At 43.0% G+C, this 20,933-nt stretch overlaps 1 protein-coding gene across 1 annotated transcript in view; it reads left to right on the top strand.

Moving 5' to 3' along the window:
• The first annotated feature begins 370 nt into the window (after positions 1–370).
• The window catches only part of LOC132142483 (vang-like protein 1), a 108,246-nt gene continuing 87,683 nt past the window's right edge, over positions 371–20,933 (top strand). The window contains exons 1-2 of the mRNA XM_059552386.1: positions 371–512; positions 20,294–20,548. Of these exons, the coding sequence (XP_059408369.1) occupies positions 20,478–20,548 (71 nt within the window). The 5' untranslated portion in view covers positions 371–512; positions 20,294–20,477. The remainder of the gene's footprint in view (positions 513–20,293; positions 20,549–20,933) is intronic.

Genomic DNA, 20,933 nt, shown 5'->3' on the forward strand with positions numbered 1-20,933 from the left:
GTTGATGTTGCAATATGTGTTTTAGCTATAAAGCAGCTGTACTACATTGAAGGTATTTATTTATTTTTACTTTTTTTCTCTTAGTTTCGTCTCTTCGCTACCTTTATTTTATTTTACATCTGTATCCTTACAACCGTTGAGTTAGAACCTGGAAATGTTGTATAGTATAGGAATCATGTGTGCTGATGTAGGCTATATAATTTTTGTACATTGTTTTTGTTCGTTTCATAACTAATTCTATTCTATTCTATTCTATTCTATTCTATTCTATTCTTCCCAGTTACCGACAGTAGGCGTTATTAATATAGTCGGCCACTGTTGTTCACCTAGCGCGTGATGTTGGTACTGCACTTTTGTCTCACTTCTGTAGGAAGCACTGTCCCAAGGAAATCCCATTGTAGCGATCTGATTCTACTGGTCACTGTATCTAGGAGGTTTATATAATCCACGGATTATATATAAACCAATTCGTTGTTCCATGCTCTCCATCTGAATACAACGATTCGGTAAAGGTGAGTTGTTATATAGACGGACTTCGATAAAGCATTCTGCCTATGTGAGCTTAGCTTGCTATAGAACTGCTGTCACAACCTTGCATTGTTTCAGTGTCTTCCCTTCAACTATCAAGTCTTTTCCGTACTGTTTTATTTATAGTCACCCTGTGGGTATACACAGCATTCATTTTGACAGTTGTCTCATTCTGTTGGCCACAAGCTAGACAGCAGATCATGACTAGATGCCCACCTATGTACGTTGTACAGTGATTTTTACTGGACTGAAAATTACAAAAAATTACTTCATTTGCAGCGAGCTATATATTGTGATTTAAGGTTAATGGAGTAAGGCAAGACGCTTGAGGCCTTAAACAGACCGGGGTTTTTCCTAAAGCGTCCGCCAAGTTGCGGGAGTCTACAGGTACAATTGGGAGTTGGCAAACAAATAACTTTGTTATGGGGTTTTCGATAATAAATAAAACAAAGTCTTCACTTCACCATTGTAAACAGTACTTCAGTAAAAAGCCAATGTTGAAACTGAACTGGCAGTTTGGGGGAAAATTAGATCAATTGATGGTTGGGATTGGGAATCCTGTAAATGCTCAGTAACAACACGTCAGAACACTTTCTCATGAATCCATCTTCCCTAAGATTAATTTGAGCGAACCTTTAATTAAGTAATTATTATTATTTTTTGTAATATATATCTTTTTGTCATTTTTCATAAACTTGATGCCCTGTATGGTTTATTTGCAGATTTATTTGTCATCTTTGTCAGCTCTTTATCTCTCCAAAACATTCTAGCAGTCATTTCCTGAAGATCAATTCTTTGTAGCTTGTCATACAGAAAAATTAGTGATGATGTGTCTTTTTTGTTATAAAACATGCACAACCTGCCACCAAAGAGAAAACCATTTAGCAACATGGAGATTCCCACTATCCTATGAATTATTCAACATATAGATTATATCTGTGCTTGAACCTCTGATGGCTGGAAATTTCACGATTAATATCTGTACAGTTTACACAGGATTGCACAGGACCGTGAAAGTGTCTGTTACAGACCTGTCATACAGCTACAATTTCAAAGCAATTTAATAATGTTTATACCCTTTTTTGAAGGACAGCAATGAAATGGCTCGTTGAACTGTAGGTTGGCCTCTCTCTCATAGTTGTTGAAATTAAGGTGTGGTTGATGTCATGCTGTACAGTGTTATTCAGCCTCAAAAAAAAAAAAAAGAAAAAAAAAAGTCTGAGCCCTCTAAGGTGAGGTATTTTTTTTGTTTTTCTGTTTGTTTATTTATTTTTATTTTTTTGGAAAGGTCGGTTACTTCCTATTGATATTTCCACCTGTGTGTGTGTGTTCTAGACAGGCTGTCAGTAAGTGCAGTTAGATTGTTGCTCCACAAAGAGGCGGCAAGGGACTGTCTTTGAGTGAGTCTTTACAGGTCATATATATTACACCTTTCTGGAGTTTTATTTTAGGTTTTGATGTCCTTAAGAATATATATTTGCGGTATAAGTACCAAAAACCATCTCAGTATATTTTTACAGCTCCTCTCTGAGGAGCTCTGCTAAGACCAGGACGATTTTGGCCTAATTACTATTCATGAGCCCTTCTTCTGATTGGCCTGTTGTTTTCTGAGTGACTCACGGCCAGGCCAACCACAGATAACCAGGGTCATGTATGCTGTAGCTTGCTGTGGCTTGGTGATACTCACAAGTAAGGTAAATAGAAACACCGGTAATGATGGTCCCTGTTGAGGGAAATGTTGTCCAGCCTAACATGTTTGAGCCGAACTCAGACCCTGAATCGGCGATGACCGGAGACAACCAACCACCTCCTCATACGCGCTAACAACAGGATGTTTCAGAATGGTAATGTTGATTAATGTTTATTTATTTTATTTATTTTTTACTCTGATTTATTTATTTTTTACTTAAGCTACGTTACTACTGCTTTCCTACTGATACAGTAAGTTTATTTAAGGGTTGCGGATTTGAGGTTGCACCCAACAATGTGGGGGGACTGCAGCATCTTTGATGAGTAGCTTCTTTGAAAAAGTGGCATTGAAACGATGACGAAATAATGTGCAGGACGGATGGTTATGTTCGAACTAAATTGCTGTGGTATTTCAGAATAAATGAACATTAGCCACTGGTCTCTTATATTAATGTTGTTCGGAAGCCTGTGCAATGATGTAGCTAGTTTCCTGAAATCCATCAACTTAACAGCATTTTCTCAACATGTTTTGGTGTTGTTGTTGCTCTACAATGGCATGGACGCGATGTTGTCTCGGGGTTTGGCAAAATGAGGGTGGGACCGTGGCCAGTGCTCGGGGTGGTGATTGATGTAGGTAGTTCTGATGTCACATTTTTACGGAAGTCACAACGGCTCATGAAAAGACACAGCTACTTTATACAGGCTGCAGAAAGCCAGGAAATTTAAGTTTTGAAAATATGGGACCTTTAATGACTGTTGTCATTGCCTTGTTTCTTGCTGTGCCTGGATTTACTTTGTGTTTGTTTAAATAAAACTTTTCTACTGCATTTGGATCCTCTTCTCTCTCGACAACACAGTACAGATAACATCATTTCCGAAACCTCCTATGCACTAGTATCAAGATTACATTACTTCTATTGTCAGATAACCTTCTGAAAATATGTGGAAATGTTACCGCAAGAAGCATATTCCACCAAATTGAATTCATTTCTGCAAACTTTGCTTATATATCACAAATGTAGCACCCACACATTTACTAGCTATGACATGTAGGTGAAAATTAGTAAATAAATTCTCAAAAGTGAACAAATCAAACTAATAATTTTGCCTTTCTATGAGACTTAATAATAATTCACAAAAAACATAAATGGCATTAGGTTACATCATTGCAACATGACTCAAAAAAGCTTGAGTCTGAATAACAATTAATTGGCTCTTTAATATAAATAATGTCTTTTGACAGGCCTTTTGTTAGTTGGAGTATGTTTATCACCTTATTGTTATACACTGTACAGACAACCAGGTAGGGCTGGGTACCGAACTTCGATGCCTTTATGGTATCGAACGAGAAACTTCGATACTATGAGTATCGAAAAATTATGTATCTTTCGGTGCCAAATTTCGGTTCCAAAGCCAAGCGGCCGTTATTGTTTTTTGTTTTTTTTTGCCAAGCGGCTGTGTCTGTGAGAGCTTGTAGCATACGTGCGTGTAAGGACCTAAATTCGCCGTGATTGGCTGTCCACCACCATGTGACGTGACGGGGAGGATTTCTGAAGATACTCGCAGTCACACAACACAAGTGTAGTTGTTTTTTCTCAAAACGTTTCCGTTTTACAATGCCAAAGAGGTCTAAAGTGTGGCTACACTTTATAAAAGTGGATGCCGAGTCAGCAAAGTGCAACATATGCGATAAGAGTATTGCAACCAAAGCCGGTGTTAATGAAGCATTTGTTTGGATGAGTGTTTTGCCCTCCCTCCCTGTTTAGTTTGGTCTACTCCATTGCGTATCTTGAAACACGCCCCCTTTCACGTCGTCTAAAAAACACAGAGAGAGAGAGAGAGACAGATTTATCCGGTAAAGCGAATTTCTCTAAGCAGCAGGCCACTGTATACGTTCACTTAAAACATAACCGACCGAGAATACTTGCAGAGACAATTGTTTGGATATAATTGTGTGTGTATGTGTTCATTTAGAAGTTACGATACGTGAAAGATGAATTCATTCTCTGTACGCGCATTGTCTGAAATGCTGCTCGCAGCGCGTGCTTTGAATGAGTGAGCGCAAGCTCCGAACGCGCGCAAATTGTTTAAAACACTTGAATCAGCAATATTTAGAAACAAATGCAAACGATCAGCTACGATCCGTTTCACCCCTTCAAGCGAGTGAACCACGCGAATCAAGTTAGGAATTTTACATCACTATTCACGATAGCCCGTCGGACTGGAAAACATAGCCCCTGGACGTGGGGCTAACGATTTTGCAAGCACTGCACCTCAGATCTATATAGTTTGTGAAACACTGGTTTCCACACTGGTTTCCACACTGGTTTCGTTAAACAAAATAAATTATTATTTTAAAAGATTGACTCATCAAAAGAATCATCAGTTCACTAATCGGATCATGAACTTGTATTACCGAGCCAAAAATTATCTATTATTGATCTCGAATGAATAAAGACTTCAAGTTCATCTGTAAAGCACATAAAGCTATCGTTTGAGTTTATAAACTTCTATTTCATGCATTATTCGTATGGATCTGCTAACTGAATGCAAAGAAGTTCTAGAAGAATGTTTGTGTCTTGATGAGCATGTATCGCTCACTAGGAGTCGCTAAATGAACAGCTGCTGTTCTTTTTTCTTTTTTTTTTCAACGGAGGATCAGTTGCCCTATTGGTTAAAATCCCCAAACAGTTTTCTTAAATATTAAATTAATAAATGACATCAAAACAGGGGCATTTGCGTTATGATGTGGTGGGCTGCTGTGGGCCAGAAAGTCCAGGGCAACTGTTTGGTCCCATCAAAAAAAGTATCGTTAGGAACTGGTAATCGAAACTGAGGTATCGAAATTGGCACCTGATCGAAAGATTTAGAACAATACCCAACCCTACAACCAGGTGAAAGTTTGCCATTGTGAGAGGGTCTAATGAGGGAATGTGACAACAGTGACAGGTGTAATGTAATGTATGGGTAGTAAGGCATGAGAGGAGATCATTTAAGCTCATGATATGGATTCTATTAGATAGAAAGAAAAAGCTCAGGTAATTCTGTCAGATGTAGTTCTGAGGGTCTGTGTCTGCCATTACTAAGTGTTTTGGTGATTTGGGGTAAATGTTCATTGTGAAGCTCAGAGTTTATTTTTGCTTCCAATTCACACCATCACTCTCAGCCCTAGCATAACCAGACAGATTACAACTACTGTACCATAAGTTCTTTGACCAGAATCCATGGTGGCAAGCATTGTGAAGTTTTCCCAACAAGCACATTTGGGTTTATTTTCCCAGTTTTCTTCTCCTCATGAAAGCTGTTACTGTATATTCTCAGAGGAGCCTGCCTGATTCCCATCAAATAAGAAAAAGTGAGTTTAATATTTTTTTAGTAGTGCCTTTTAAAGGAGGACATAGCTATCAAATAATTTAAATCCAGCTTCTCAAAGAGCATGTTTAAAGGCTGCTGCAGGATCCTCTGACATTTTACATTTATATTTATGCATGTGGCAGACACTTTTATCCATATTGACTAAAGTGACCTGGCATTGCTTCTGCCGTAAACATTGTTTGTGCTACAAGAAGGTGAGTGTGGGAGGGCATTCACACAGACAGCACAAACAAAGTGACCTTGTAACATTCATTTTAAGTTAGAGTTACTGAATTCCTACAATAAGAGCAACAGTCAGCAATCATTGACAATTCAAAATAGTTAAGCTGAGCTCTGTAAATAACATTATCCAGATGCTGGTTCTTAGTACTGCAATGGAGCAAATGCTTCTCTTTTAGTTCATGTGTAATGATCCAGAACACGACATGGGATCCATAATGCAGGCTTTATTGTAAAGACTCGTAGTCGTACAGGCAATGGTCGGAACCAGCAATATCAACAGCGTGGGAAGAACAGAGAATCAAAATCCAGTAACAAGCAAGGGGTCGGTAGGCAGGCAGCAAAGGTACGTAGGAGATAACAGACAGAATCGGTAACAGGAAATCAAACACGGGTAATAACGCTCAGAAATGACAGACACAGCAAATCAAGACTTCGCGTCGAACTACTGTGAAAGTCCAGCTTATATGCACAGTCTTGATGATTGGCACCTGTGCAGGTGATCAGAGTCCAAGGACGGGGCTTATGGGAAATGTAGTGTCGTCAGTGTAAGTTAGTGAATGGATGCGTGTGTGTCAGTATTCAGTTGAGGGTGCCCTCTGCTGGCCATCAGAGGGAATCACGGGGTTCGTCTCCGTGACAGAGCCCCCCCCCCGCGAGCGACTCCTGGCGCGAGGAGGCCCACGACGTCGGGGTCTACCACGGTCGAGGGGCCGGTTTTCCAGGATGTAAACGATTAAACTCATCGATGAGATTGGGATCTAGGATGTCCTCAGAGTTTACCCATGAGCGTTCCTCTGGACCGTAACCCTCCCAGTCGACCAGATACTGTAGAATTCTGCCCCGACGTCTGGAATCGAGTAATTCCTGGTCTTGGTACGCCTCCTCGCCCTCTATGATGATGGGTTGAGGGGACTGTGCACGGGACCTCCCCTCTCCCTCGTCTCTGGGACCAGCAGCGGGCTTGAGCAGGGATACATGAAAGGTAGGAGAAATACGATATGTGTTAGGAAGTGCTAACCGGAATGAAACTGGAGTTATTTGTCTAGTGATTTGGAATGGACCCACGTACCTTGGACTCAACTTGCGGCACGGGAGCCGGAGACGAAGATCCCGTGTTGAAAGCCATACCCACTGGCCAGGCTGATAATCGTGACCTGGGCGCCTTCTGCGGTCCGCTTGCTCCTTTTGCCTCCTAACAGCTTGTTGCAGGTGAACATGAGCCCGATTCCAAACCTCCTCACTGCGTGCCATCCAGTCGTTTACTGCTGGGACGTCCGTTGGTTCCCCTGACCAGGGGAACATTGGTGGTTGGAACCCCAGTACACATTTAAAGGGAGTTAGACCAGTAGATGGTTTGATAAGGGAGTTCTGTGCGTATTCTGCCCATAGTAAGTATCGAGCCCAATCGTCCTGATTCTGGTTGCAATAAGCTCTGAGGAAACTGTTTAGCTCTTGGTTGAGCCTCTCTACCTGTCCGTTCGCTTGAGGGTGATACCCAGAGGTGAGGCTGACATTAATGTTCAGGGCTTTGAAGAAGGCTGACCATAATTGAGAAGTGAATTAAGGTCCTCGGTCTGACACAATGTCCTCGGGTAAACCATACAATCGGAAGACCCAGTTGCACAGGTGTTCTGCCGTCTGGAGAGCGGTAGGTAGTTTGGGTAATGGAATGAATCTGCAAGCCTTGGAGAACCGATCTATGATGGTGAGTATGGTGGTATAGCCCTGTGAACTGGGAAGATCTGTAATAAAGTCAATGGCAATGTGAGACTAGGGTCGTTGAGGAATGGGTAGTGGTTGCAGGAGACCGGTGGGAGATTGTTTAGATGCTTTGTTAATATTACAGTTATTGCATTGCTGTATGTAAGTAGCTGTGTCCTTGTGCAGTGATTCCCACCAGAAGCGGTTCTCCAGTTGATTGATGGTGGCAGTGATACCTTCCAGTGATAAGTTCCCGATCCCCGACACTGTAGTTGCGCTCTGCCGAGTTGAGTTTCCTAGAATAGAAGGCACATGGATGAAGTTTAGCGGCAGGATCTGGGCGTTGTGACAGGATAGCTCCAATGCTTGTGTTGGATGCGTCCACCTCGACAGTGAAGGGCAATGAGGGGTCAGGGTGACAGAGGATGGGCGCATTACTAAATCGTTGTTTCAGGGTTTGGAAGCTTTGTGAGTGGAATCTGACAATTGGAGTCGATGAGTTCCCTTCTTGACCAGTGAGGTGAGCAGGGCGACAACAGTGCTGAAGTTCCTAATGAATCTTCTATAAAAGTTTGCGAATCCCAGAAATCGTTGCAGTTCCTTAAGGGTTGTGGGTTCAGGCCAGTTGAGCACGGCGTTGACCTTCTTCTCGTCCATGGCTACTCCTCCTGGACTGATGATGTACCCTAGGAAAGTGGTGGAAGTTGTATGGAATTCGCATTTCTCAGCCTTGGCGTACAACTGGTATTGAATGAGGCGTTGGAGAACTGCTCGGACGTGTTGTATGTGTTCAGGAAGGGTGTTAGAGAAGATCAGGATATCATCGATGTATACGATCACAGATATGTTCAGCATGTCTCTGAAAACCTCGTAAATAAATGATTGAAATACAGATGGACTATTAGCCAGTCCGAACGGCATCACAAGATACTCATAGTGTCCAGTGGTAGTGGAGAAGGCGGTCTTCCATTCATCTCCCTCCCTGATGCGAATGAGATTATAGGCGCACCTCAGGTCCAGTTTGGTGTAGTATTGGGCGGTGCGAAGTTGTTCGAGGGCTGAAGGAACCAACGGAAGCGGGTATCGGAATTTTACAGTCATTTCATTTAGTCCACGATAATCGATGCAGGGACGGAGGCAACCATCCTTCTTTTTTACAAAGAAGAACCCGGATGAAGCAGGGGATGTGGATGGTCTGATGAACCCTTTCTGGAGCTCCTCCTTGATGTAATCCTTCATGGCGTCCGACTCTGGTTGAGACAGTGGGAAGATGCGACCCTTTGGAGGAGAATGCCCTGGCAGAAGATCGATGGCACAGTCATATTTGCGATGACGAGGTAAGATGTTGGCTTGTTTCTTACTGAAGGCCTCCAGAAGATCTGCGTATTCCTCTGGCAGATCGGGAATGGACTCTTGAATAGAGGTAAGTGACACGGAACAGACAGGAATAGGTTTGACCAGGGAAAGACAGTTCTGTTGACAGTAATTGCTCCACCTCACCACTTGACCCTCTCTCCATGAGATCTGGGGGTTATGCAGACGTAGCCAGGGTAATCCAAGAATCACGGGTGTGTGAGATGTGGGAAGGATGTAGAATTGGATCCTCTCCTTGTGCAGTAAGCCAGCCGCCATTATGACTTTGCGGGTGAGGTGAGTGAATGCTTACACTCTGGGTATCACAAATGGAAGTGAGAGGAGTACTCACCGAGTGTTGGGAGATGGTAGAGGTACGAGTGGGGCAGTGGTTGCGTTGATGGCCAGGCAGTCCACAATACATGCATAACCTATTGGACATACGTCAATCTCTTTCCTCCGTAGATAAGTGGTAAGTATTGACCTGCATGGGTTCAGTAGATTCCTGAGAGGGCAAGGGTGCTAAATGCTCAGGGCGACGGGAGTTGGATCGCCGGGCACGTTGCAGATTATCAATGGATATGGTCAGTTCGATGAAGCTGTTGAGATCTCTGCCCTCGTCTCTGCATGCTAGTTCCGTTTGCAGATCATAATTGAGCCCCTTGCGGAAGAGTACTTTTAATGTGTCGCTCACCCAGTTAGTTTGTGCAGCCAGAGTGCGAAATCGTAGAGCATAATCCGCCGCCATCATTCTGCCTTGTGACAACTCCAATAAGCGATCTCCAGCTCCTTTTCCCTCCTTAGGATGATCGAAAACTGCCCGGAACTGTTGTAGGAAATCCTGAAAGGAGGTAAATGCAGATCCATCGGAACCCCACACGGCCGTAATCCATTCTAGTGCTTTCTCAGTCAATAATGAACAAACAAAGGCGATCTTCCCAGTATCCGTAGTATACAGTGAGGGCTGCTGTTCCACAAACAGAGAGCATTGTAATAGAAATCCCTTACACTTGCTGGCCTCACCGTTGTATTTATCCGGGAAAGCAAGACGGGGAGTGGCCTGAGATGGCGTTCCTGCCGTGTGGGCAATGGTGGATGCCTTCGGCATTGGTGTGGCCGCGGGAGCTGCGTGGAGATTCTGCATGGCCTTGACGAGTTCCTCTGTGATCGATGTCAGTCGATTCAGCTGAAACTGATTGGCCGCAATCTGACTGGCTTGGGCCGCCATGGTGGTGTGAAGACCTTCAAAAGCCGCTGGATCTTGTTGTGGTGAAGTCTTCTGTAATGATCCAGAACACGACATGGGATCCATAATGCAGGCTTTATTGTAAAAACTCGTAGTCGTACAGGCAATGGTCGGAACCAGCAATATCAACAGCGTGGGAAGAACAGAGAATCAAAATCCAGTAACAAGCAAGGGGTCGGTAGGCAGGCAGCAAAGGTACGTAGGAGATAACAGACAGAATCGGTAACAGGAAATCAAACACGGGTAATAACGCGCAGAAATGACAGACACAGCAAATCAAGACTTCGCGTCGAACTACTGTGAAAGTCCAGCTTATATGCACAGTCTTGATGATTGGCACCTGTGCAGGTGATCAGAGTCCAAGGACGGGGCTTATGGGAAATGTAGTGTCGTCAGTGTAAGTGAGTGAATGGATGCGTGTGTGTCAGTATTCAGGTGAGGGTGCCCTCTGCTGGCCATCAGAGGGAATCACGGGGTTCGTCTCCGTGACATCATGTATCTACACCCAACAAACCCACAAATTCGCTCACACACCTATGTGTTTAGACAAGGCTCAGCTTGTCACTCTATGTTCAAAACATGTCATTGTGCACTTTAGTTTTCATCAACCCAGCTTTAGAGATTGTATTGAAAAAAACAACATGTCTGTCTGAAGAAGAGTCTCAAATAGACTTAGGACCATAATTAAAAACACACACCATGCATAGATTACAGAAATAAATTTTTGTTACTTTAGGCCACAGAACTGTATTGGTGATTTTTTGTCCTAACAAACAATAGTGAAATAATATATAGCTTATACACTGTATCATTCTTAGCAAATTCTCAGAACTTTGATGCCACTATTGATATTAAGTTTTGATAATAACTTTTCCAGTAATCTGCAATGATATTGTAACAAGGAGTCGGAGGCGTTCGGATCCATATGCAGCATTTATTAAACAGAATGGTCATACAGGCAGAGATCAGGAATGGCGTCAGGTGTGTCAGGCTTAAACCAGAATCGTAACCAGAAACAAGCAGAGATCGGGACAGGCAGCGGAGAATCAGAGTCGGAATACACAGTCCAAAGGTCAAAACACAGGAATAACAAAAACAGGGAAAAACGCTCGGAAATGTCAGACTGGCTAAACAAGACTTCGCAGTGAGTGAGAGTGAGTGTGCTGCTTTTATGTGTGTGTGTAAATGAGGTGCAGGTGTGGCAAGGAAATTGGCTGATGAATGAGGTGCAGGTGTGGCAGGGTGATTGTGATGCAGTGACTCATGGGTAATGTAGTTTGGGTGTGGTGCAACAGTATGAGAGGTGCTAGTGTCCAAGTGACATCTGGTGGTTGATGGGTGGAATGGTCCTGAGTGGAGTGCCCTCTACTGAAGCTCATGGGCACTCCATCTAATGATCGTGACATAGCCTCCCCCCAAAGGAGCGGCTTCCAGATGCTCAAAACAACCTAGGAGGGCGGTGGAGCGGAGGCAGAACAGGGGGAGGGATGGAGGGCCAGGTCCATGAGGAAGTGCAGTGGTCGGGGTCCGGGGCAGAGCAGGCGGAACTGGAGCCCTCCCTGGGCCTAACTCAGAAAACAGGAGCCCCTCCTGGGCCTGACATAGGAAACAGGAGCCCCTCCTGGGCCTGACATAGGAAACAGGGGCCCGCCATGGGCTTAACTCGGGAACAGGAACCCGCCATGGGCCTAATTCGGGAACAAGGGTCCACCAAGGCAGAGCAGGTGGCGTGGGAGCCCACCAGAGTGGAGCAGGTGGAGCTGGAGCCCACCAGGGAGGAGTAGAGGACCACCACAGCCGAGAAGATGGGACAGAAGCCCACCAGGGCGGAGCAGAGGACCACCACAGCCGAGAAGATGGGACCGAAGCCCACCAGGGTGGTGCAGAGGACCACCACAGCTGAGCAGATGGGACAGAAGCCCACCAGGGCGGAGCAGAGGACCACCACAGCCGAGCAGACGGGACAGAAGCCCACCAGGGCAGAGCAGAGGACCACCCCAGTGGAGTCGATGGCACAGGAGAGCAAGTCTGCTCAGGTGGGACTGAAACAGAGAACATTAACAGGTTAATAGCGGCCTCCGTGGCCGTGATGAGTAGAGGTCGACCGATATATCGGTCGGCCGATATATCGGGCCGATATTTGTCATTTTTTAATATATCGGCATCGGCCGATATCCGTGTTTAGTAGTGCCGATTTAAAGTCAGGCACGTCGGCAGGCAGCCCCGTGTTATTGGTGCGGTAGAAAGTGCTGCTGCTGCCACTGCATGTGAAGCACCCCAAGCCAAAACTTTTGGAAGATTCAACAGCAGTCCTGGGAGATAAAGGTAGTCAGAGAATTTCACTTTGTAAATGGGGTGGAGAAGTTGGCAGCTCTAACAAACACTGCAGCGTGAAGTTACCAAAGTAAACTGTCTCTGACGTTACTCCGCCCCGCTCACAGACAGCAGCGCGCTCGGAGAGACAGCTGTCCTGGAGCTGCCCAGAACCGTGAATCACATTTGTTCGGAAGCATGGTTTGATGCAGACAATAACCAGTTTTCCATCCAACTCATTTGTATTTAGGGATGTCAATATTCGATAATTTCCATGATCGATCGTCGTTTAAATTAATGATCAATTAATTACTTTAATGCTGCAAAATGCGTCTGCAGCGGTATTATTATTATGTGCAAAAGCCACTTGGAAAAAAAAGCTTTCTCACCCGAATTAAAGGGGTTTTAGTCTGAATAAAATGCTAGTAGCAGGACTGTAAAATTAATAGATGTGATTATGATCATTTGATAAAATGAAGAGAGCGCGCCATACGTTGGAGATCATTTTACTTTGTTGACTGTTTCCCGTCAAGGAGACCGCTGAATGCGCCTCTTTAAATGGTTTCGTGGTGCTTGTTGTTGTATCTTAAAACGCATCTGCAATGTTTTCAAATGACACACTATAGTAGTGGTGCAATGGATCATCATTGATCCGTGATCCGTTCGGATCAATATCTTCGGTTCGCCACACACGTGACCCGCGGATTGATTTAGGAAAAAAAAAAGTTGCGCATGTTTAGTCTACACTCAGTGGTCATGGCGAGCGGAGGAACGGAGGAGCTTGAACGGCCCGCGCAGTTTGTATTCCCTGTCAGATATAATGATGAGGAAAGAGGTTAGAGTGAAAAGATTGTGCCAGATCTTTATGAACAGGAGAAGAAAACAGTTGTGGATGAACTATCCCAAGCATCCTCTGTTGCGCTCACGACAGAAGGGTGGACGTCCAGGGGGACGGAGAGCTCTGTGATGATAACTGCTCACTTCATCACAGCACACTGGAAGATGAGAAGTCGGGCTATTATGTTAAGAAGAAGATATTATGTGCACTTTAAGTTGATTTCATATATTTTAATTTAATAATTTAATGTTAATAAAAAAAGACAAAACGTATGTTTATTTGTCTTGGTCTTTTTTTTTTTTGCTGATCCGTAAAATGATCCGATCCATACGAGGACGAGCGAGCGCGGGTTTGACTAGATGTATTTGGAGGTTATTGCTCACGTCTCGTTCTGCACATATCCAAATATTTCCACATTCGCAATGTATCTGAATGTTAAACGATAATATTTTTTATTTATTTAATGTAAACTAGACGATAAAGATCATCCTCTTCACATGAGCAAAAACGTCCTTGGCATAACAGCAGAGTGAACCGGTATACTACGGTCTATTTAAACTGACCAGTGTAACCTTTTAAATGTTTGGTTGACTGTATTTTATTTTAATAATGAACAGATTGCGATGTAAGTTTGAAATTAGAATGCACTTTAGATGTTCTGTGTCATTTATACCAAACACAAATGTTGCTGGTTGCTAGTGTGTTTGCAGCACTACTGTTATTTATTTTTTATATATTTATTTTTTTATATTTTTCAGATTTTTATTTTTAAAATTGTATTTATTTAAATGTATATTTAAGTTTACATTTATGTTCCAACAAACTTGAAAAATTCTACTTGATAAATGCTCTAAAACTTTTATGTAAATGATTGACTTTTTTTATTTATATATATATATATATATATATATATATATATATATATTACCTGTTTTATATATTTAATACTTGGTCAGTTTATTGATTTTGTTTGGTTAACTTTGGATACATTTTTTATTTTAATACCGTGCAGTGCACAAAATTAAGATTCGAGAGATGGTTCAAGTCAGAGCTCAATAAATGATGATAAGTTTAGAAATGTTGTGCATCCACTTATTATTAGTCTGACATTTTTGCATGCAAATGAAGGGGAAAACTTCAAGATATCGGCCCTAAAAATCGGCAGCACATATCGGCCATCGGCTGACCCTGACCCTGTGACTTGACTTAGTTCATGAAGATCAACTGTGACTTGACTGTGCTCATGAAGATCGTTGGTGACTTGACTGTGCTCATGAAGATCAACTGTGACTTGACTTCGTTCACGGAGGTTAATGGTGACTTGACTTTGCTCATGAAGATCATTGGTGACTTGACTTTGCTCATGAAGATCGTTGGTGACTTGACTGTGCTCATGAAGATCAACTGTGACTTGACTTCGTTCACGGAGGTTAATGGTGACTTGACTTTGCTCATGAAGATCATTGGTGACTTGACTTTGCTCATGAAGATCGTTGGTGACTTGACTTGGTTCCTGAGGATCAACTGTGACTTGACTTAGTTCACGGAGGTTAATGGTGACTTGACTTTGCTCATGAAGATCGTTGGTGACTTGACTGTGCTCATGAAGATCGTTGGTGACTTGACTGTGCTCATGAAGATCAACTGTGACTTGACTTCGTTCACGGAGGTTAATGGTGACTTGACTTTGCTCATGAGATCATTGGTGACTTGACTTAGTTCACGGAGGTTAATGGTGACTTGACTTGGTTCCTGAGGATCAACTGTGACTTGACTTAGTTCACGGAGGTTAATGGTGACTTGACTTTGCTCATGAAGATCATTGATGACTTGACTTTGCTCATGAAAATCGTTGGTGACTTGACTTGGCTCATTAAAATCGTTGGTGACTTGACTTGGTTCCTGAGGATCGACTGTGACTTGACTTGGTTCCTGAAGAACGCCTGTGATTTGACTTAGTCCTTGAAGATCACCGGTGACTTGACTCAGTCCTTGAAGATCACCGGTGACTTGACTCTGTCCTTGAAGATCACTAGTGACTTGATTCTGTCCTTGAAGATCACCAGTGACTTGACTCTGTCCTTGAAGATCACCAGTGACTTGACTCGGTCCTTGAAGATCACCAGTGACTTGACTCGGTCCTTGAAGATCACCAGTGACTTGACTCTGTCCTTGAAGATCACCAGTGACTTGACTCTGTCCTTGAAGATCACCAGTGACTTGACTCTGTCCATGAAGATCACCAGTGACTTGACTCTGTCCTTGACGATCACCAGTGACTTGACTTGACTCTGAAAGGTCAACGGTGACTAGCCTTGGCTCTGGAAAGTCCATGGTAACTAGTCCTGACTCTGGAAGGTCAACAGTGACTAGCCCTGATTCTGGAAGGTCAATGGTGACTAACCCTGACTTCGGATGGTCAACGGTGACTAGCCATGACTCTGGAGGGTCAATGGTGACTAGCCCTGACTAGACTCTAGAGGGTCAACCGAAACCTGACTCAACTCTGAAAATTCAATGGTCACCTGACTCGACTCTGGAAGGCCAACAGGAACTAACCCTGACTCTGGAAGGTCGACGGTGACTAACCCTGACTCTGGAAGGTCGATGGTGACTAACCCTGACTCTGGAAGGTCCACGAGCACCTGACTCGACTCTGGAGGGTCCATGAGCACATGACTCGACTTTGGAAGGTCAACAGGAACTAGCCCTAACTCTGGAAGGTCAACGGTAACTAACCCTGACTCTGGATGGTCAGTGAAGACTTGACCTGACTCTGGATAGTCGACGGGGACCTGACTTGACTCTGGAAATTCAACTGAGGCTGCCATCTTGTGCAGTGGTGCTGGGCTGGCGGCCATCTTGTGCAGCGGCGCTGGGCTGGCGGCCATCTTGTGCAGCGGCGCTGGGCTGGCGGCCATCTTGTGCAGCGGTTTTGGGGCTTTAAAGTCCTCTGCCTCTCCTACAGTGAAAGGAGAACCACATAACAAGAGTGCAAAGTCCATTATGTCCCTTAAGCTGCAATTAAACTCCCTTTTAGGTAACCATGATTTTACTGGTTCATTGAGTCCAAAACGGAATAAATCCTTAAACAAGACTTCATCGTCTAGAGGAACTCGATAAACCAATTCACAGAACTGTTGAACATAGTCCTCAATAGATCGATCTCCTTGCTTTAGATCTAACAGCAGGTCAACTGGATCTGTGGTTAGGCTGGATTGGTGATATGCTGACATTGAAACAGGAACCGATACCTCAGTGACAAGGGGATACCGGGCTGCTGGATCCTGGTTTGGCGAAGTCTTCTGTAACAAGGAGTCGGAGGCGTTCGGATCCATATGCAGCATTTATTAAACAGAATGGTCATACAGGCAGAGATCAGGAATGGCATCAGGTGTGTCAGGGATAACCAGAATCGTAACCAGAAACAAGCAGAGATCGGGACAGGCAGCGGAGAATCAGAGTCGGAATACACAGTCCAAAGGTCAAAACACAGGAATAACAAACACAGGGAAAAACGCTCGGAAATGCCCAACTGGCTAAACAAGACTTCGCAGTGAGTGAGAGTGAGTGTGCTGCTTTTATGTGTGTGTGTAAATGAGGTGCAGGTGTGGCAAGGAAATTGGCTGATGAATGAGGTGCAGGTGTGGCAGGGTGATTGTGATGCAGTGACTCATGGGTAATGTAGTTTAGGTCTGGTGCAACAGTATGAGAGGTGCTAGTGTCCAAGTTACATCTGGTGGTTGATGGGTGGAATGGTCCTGAGTGGAGTGCCCTCTACTGAAGCTCATGGGCACTCCATCTAATGATCGTGACAGATATACTGGCTGATGTATCTGGCATGTCTATCTGATTGACAGGTGTGTAGGCAGATTGTTGTCAAGGATGCAAACAAGATATGTTGTGCAGTTTAGAAAGCTATATTGGTTGTTAAAGGGTGCAATGTAATATGTTATATAAATCTCAGGTGTCCCCGGTATTTTTGTCTCTAATGTTTCAGCTCAAAATACTCCACCGATTATTTGTCATTATGCTGTAAATGCCTTTCTTGTGTAGAAACAAAAGCATTTTTTCATGTATTCCTTTAAATGCAAATGAGCTGCTGGTCCCTGCCCCCTTTTTCAGAAGAGGGCCATGCCATTACAACTTGTGCTTTGGATATTGCAAAATAACCAATATGACTGACCTATATGAATCAGAGTCAAAGAGACTCTGGCAGAAGTAACTACCGTGAGAATGAACTATGACAAATCTTTCAGCCATTTTGCAACAATGGATGAGCAATACACACACAAAAAAAATACTGTATTATTGACAGTCAGTATGCCTTATAATGAGACATGATAACATTTTTGTCTTATATTTTCAATAAATATACACCGTTCATAAAAAGACAGTCATCAAACTGTACTGTGCATATTAAAATTGAGACCATGAATTATACAGACAATAGGCATTTTCAGGTTAAAAATAAGAATGACGTCAGTTCTAATCTATGTTAATACAATAATAGACAATGGTAACTTTAGCTGCATTAGCTGTGAAACTTGCTAACAAACAAATTTGGGCAGGTGATTTGAAAACATTCACAAAATATAAAAGTGCAATGTATTCTCCATGTGAAGATGGATCCTCCCCAGCTCACTCAGGGGACGATATATGCTGATAGTGAAAATAAAGATGACTCATTTTAAGACACAATTTATGATTTATGAGGAGCGTAAAGAAAGGAATAGGTGGATTTTTACCATGGTAGTGTAGTTGTATACGCACTTTGCTGACACAAATTTATGTTCAAACACCATGTAAATGTGAATTTAGCATAATGGGTCCCCTTTAATGGAAGTTTTGGCAAGAGTACATAACTGTAAGTGACAACTTCAGTGATTATAATGGAAGCATTTTTTCTCTTCACATAAAATTCTAGCATTTCTTTAAAGGGTCATTCCACCCGTGGAGACATGAATGTGTATTGAAAGTGGGTCATCTATGTAGTAGAATAGTATCATTTTTTTATTTTGGTCCTTCTGGGCCTATAAAAGGCAGAAAATAACTTTTTAGAGATTGTGGACTGTAGACAACAATCCCCATAGTGCATTGCAATGCTCAGCTCTGCAGGCCACTCCCACTACTCCGCCCATCAATGTGGATTCTAGTTGAGCTCTCCTCTACGCTACCAATTGTAAATTATTTGGCACAATTTGTTGTGAAGAGTTATTTGGGACCCAATTAATGTTTTTGTGACAAAATGGTGTGCACTTGCATAGTACCGGGATGTTGTTCAAGAACAAGGAAAATACCCGGAGTAAGTATTCACAGATTCCCGAAAGATACGGACTTGTGCAAAAAGTGGCTACGGGCTAACGTTATCAATAACCCTAAGTTCGGTGAGGACACAACACTTGAAGCACTAAAAAATCAGACGGTGTGCAGTTTACATTTCAAGCCCGAAGATTATGCGCCTAACCCCCTAGGATTGAAGAGACCCGCGCTTTTGAAAAACGCAATTCCTTCAGTATTTTCCTTGCCAGACGATGACGACGAAAAGCCAGGAACATCGGGAACCACCAGCACTAGCAGCACTAAACGCATTTGCCTGGGAGGTAATGTTATTTCTGACTAGACTCTATTAGCAGCTAGTGGCTACTGAGAACACACACTGACATAGTCATCTGCTGTAAAGAAACACATCTCCTATGATTTTTCTGTTTACGAACTAAATATCTTGTATGTTTTGCTCGCTTGTTGTTTTAATGTGTCTGCCTCAGTAACTAACGTTACACTTGTCAAGAAATGAGTAAGGAAATTTAGTATGTAACGTAATAATGTAACGTTAGACACTTAGCTAAAAGTTATATATAAGTTTGCTATTATCGATGTAAATTAACCATGTTTTACTGTGTTAGTTTGACGCTTTTCATTTTTTTTTTAGCTGCTCGTCGATGTACTGTGGCTCATAAAGGTAGCCACAAACATCCGTTTCTAACATAACTTCGTCTAACGTTAAATCAAAATCCTCCCCAATGCATCCGCCTGAAAAATCAGTATTTTCCTCCATATTTTAGAAAAGTTTCTCCCGGTTAAATCAAACGCACGGGCACTGATCTGTGATAGGTCTGTTAGCGCATTAGGTACAACCCCCTATGGGCAGACTACTTGTGCTTGTAGTCTTTACAGAAATCCACCCTTTTTACACTTCCTCCTACAATGACGTCAAATTACGATTTTTGCGTCATTGTAGGAGGAAGTGAAAAAGGTAAATAGTGGATTTCTCTGGTCTCAGGGGAAAATGAGAGAATGTTGCACAACCATTCAATAGTATGACTGGTTTTCTAACAATGGACCTCTTAATGCAAATGGGTGGAGTGACCCTTTAAAAAAAAACCTTCTGCAAATACAGGGCTGAGCATTTCATGTTTGGGTAAATTCATTTCATCATTGGCCACAATGATGGTGGTGGTATTTTGTGTTACAGTACATCATCCTGTGAATGCAGATACATTGACTACATTGCATTATACAACTCTGGTCTTTGGGACTTACCTCCCAGAATGTTTTAGATGTCTCACTATTCAACACATTAAGAAACTGATGAGCTGATTTAGTGAAACATCAAAAACATTCTGATAGGTCCATAGCTATCAGAATGTTTTTGATGTTTCACTAAATCAGCTCATCAGTTTCTTAATGTGATGAATAGTGATGGGTCCCCGGGACTGGAGTTAAGAAACACTTGTTTAGATTGCATCTTGATAGAGTAGCTGTATGTAGTTTGATTTGATAAATCAGATCAAAAAACATTTTTGAAGCCTGTTTACGCCTGTATTTAATGTGGTCCAGTTTTAAGCAGACCACAGAGACGCACCCATTTAGACACCAGAAACAGGGAATCAGATAGGAATCTGGGAAATAAAAGAGATCCCTTGACAGGAAACAGGAGTTGCAACTGTATTCTGCTGCTCTTAAGGGAAGGCTCTTTTGACTTTTTTTAGTCCCACAACTAAAAATCGAACTCTTTGTCTTTTCAGAATGAACTTTGCTGGTGTAGAGCCCCCAGGCACACGTCCAGGATTGAGAGCTGACAGATTACTTCCGTTGTTCTTCTGCTGAGTAAGCTCCTTCAGATAAGACTTCGCAAAAACTTCTGCCTGCCCTCCATCCTGTCAACATCCGAAAGCCCTCAGCTATTTGCTGAGGCAAAACAGCATTGCCATGGATACAGAGTCCAACTACTCTGGCTACTCGTACTACTCCGGCCGGTTGAGGGGATCTCACAGACATGGGTAAGAGATTTCATGAGGGTCTCTTTCTCTTTCTGCTTACTTTTTGCCTGTCAGTTGTTGAGTGGCAAATTTTAAAGAGGCTACTATGTGATATGCAGCAGGTCACTGGATACTGTCTCCGCTCTGTCTGCCTGTCTCATCTTATGAGATCATTGTCTCTCTTTTCTGTTTGCCCTCACTTTCATCTTCCCTTACCCTTCTTATTTATCAGATGGACTGACATCTGGTTACTTATTCTTAGGGACACTCAGGGTCTTCTATACCCTATAATTAAAATTTCCTTTAGACCTTGCATGTAACCCACTGTGTCCCAGCAGCTGCACTCCCTCATGTCTCTGTTTCTGTCTCACTGTCATTCTCATTCTCCACTTAACTGCATGACAGA

Source organism: Carassius carassius, chromosome 6 (genome assembly GCF_963082965.1).
Source record: "Carassius carassius chromosome 6, fCarCar2.1, whole genome shotgun sequence".
Taxonomy (NCBI): Eukaryota; Metazoa; Chordata; class Actinopteri; order Cypriniformes; family Cyprinidae; genus Carassius; species Carassius carassius.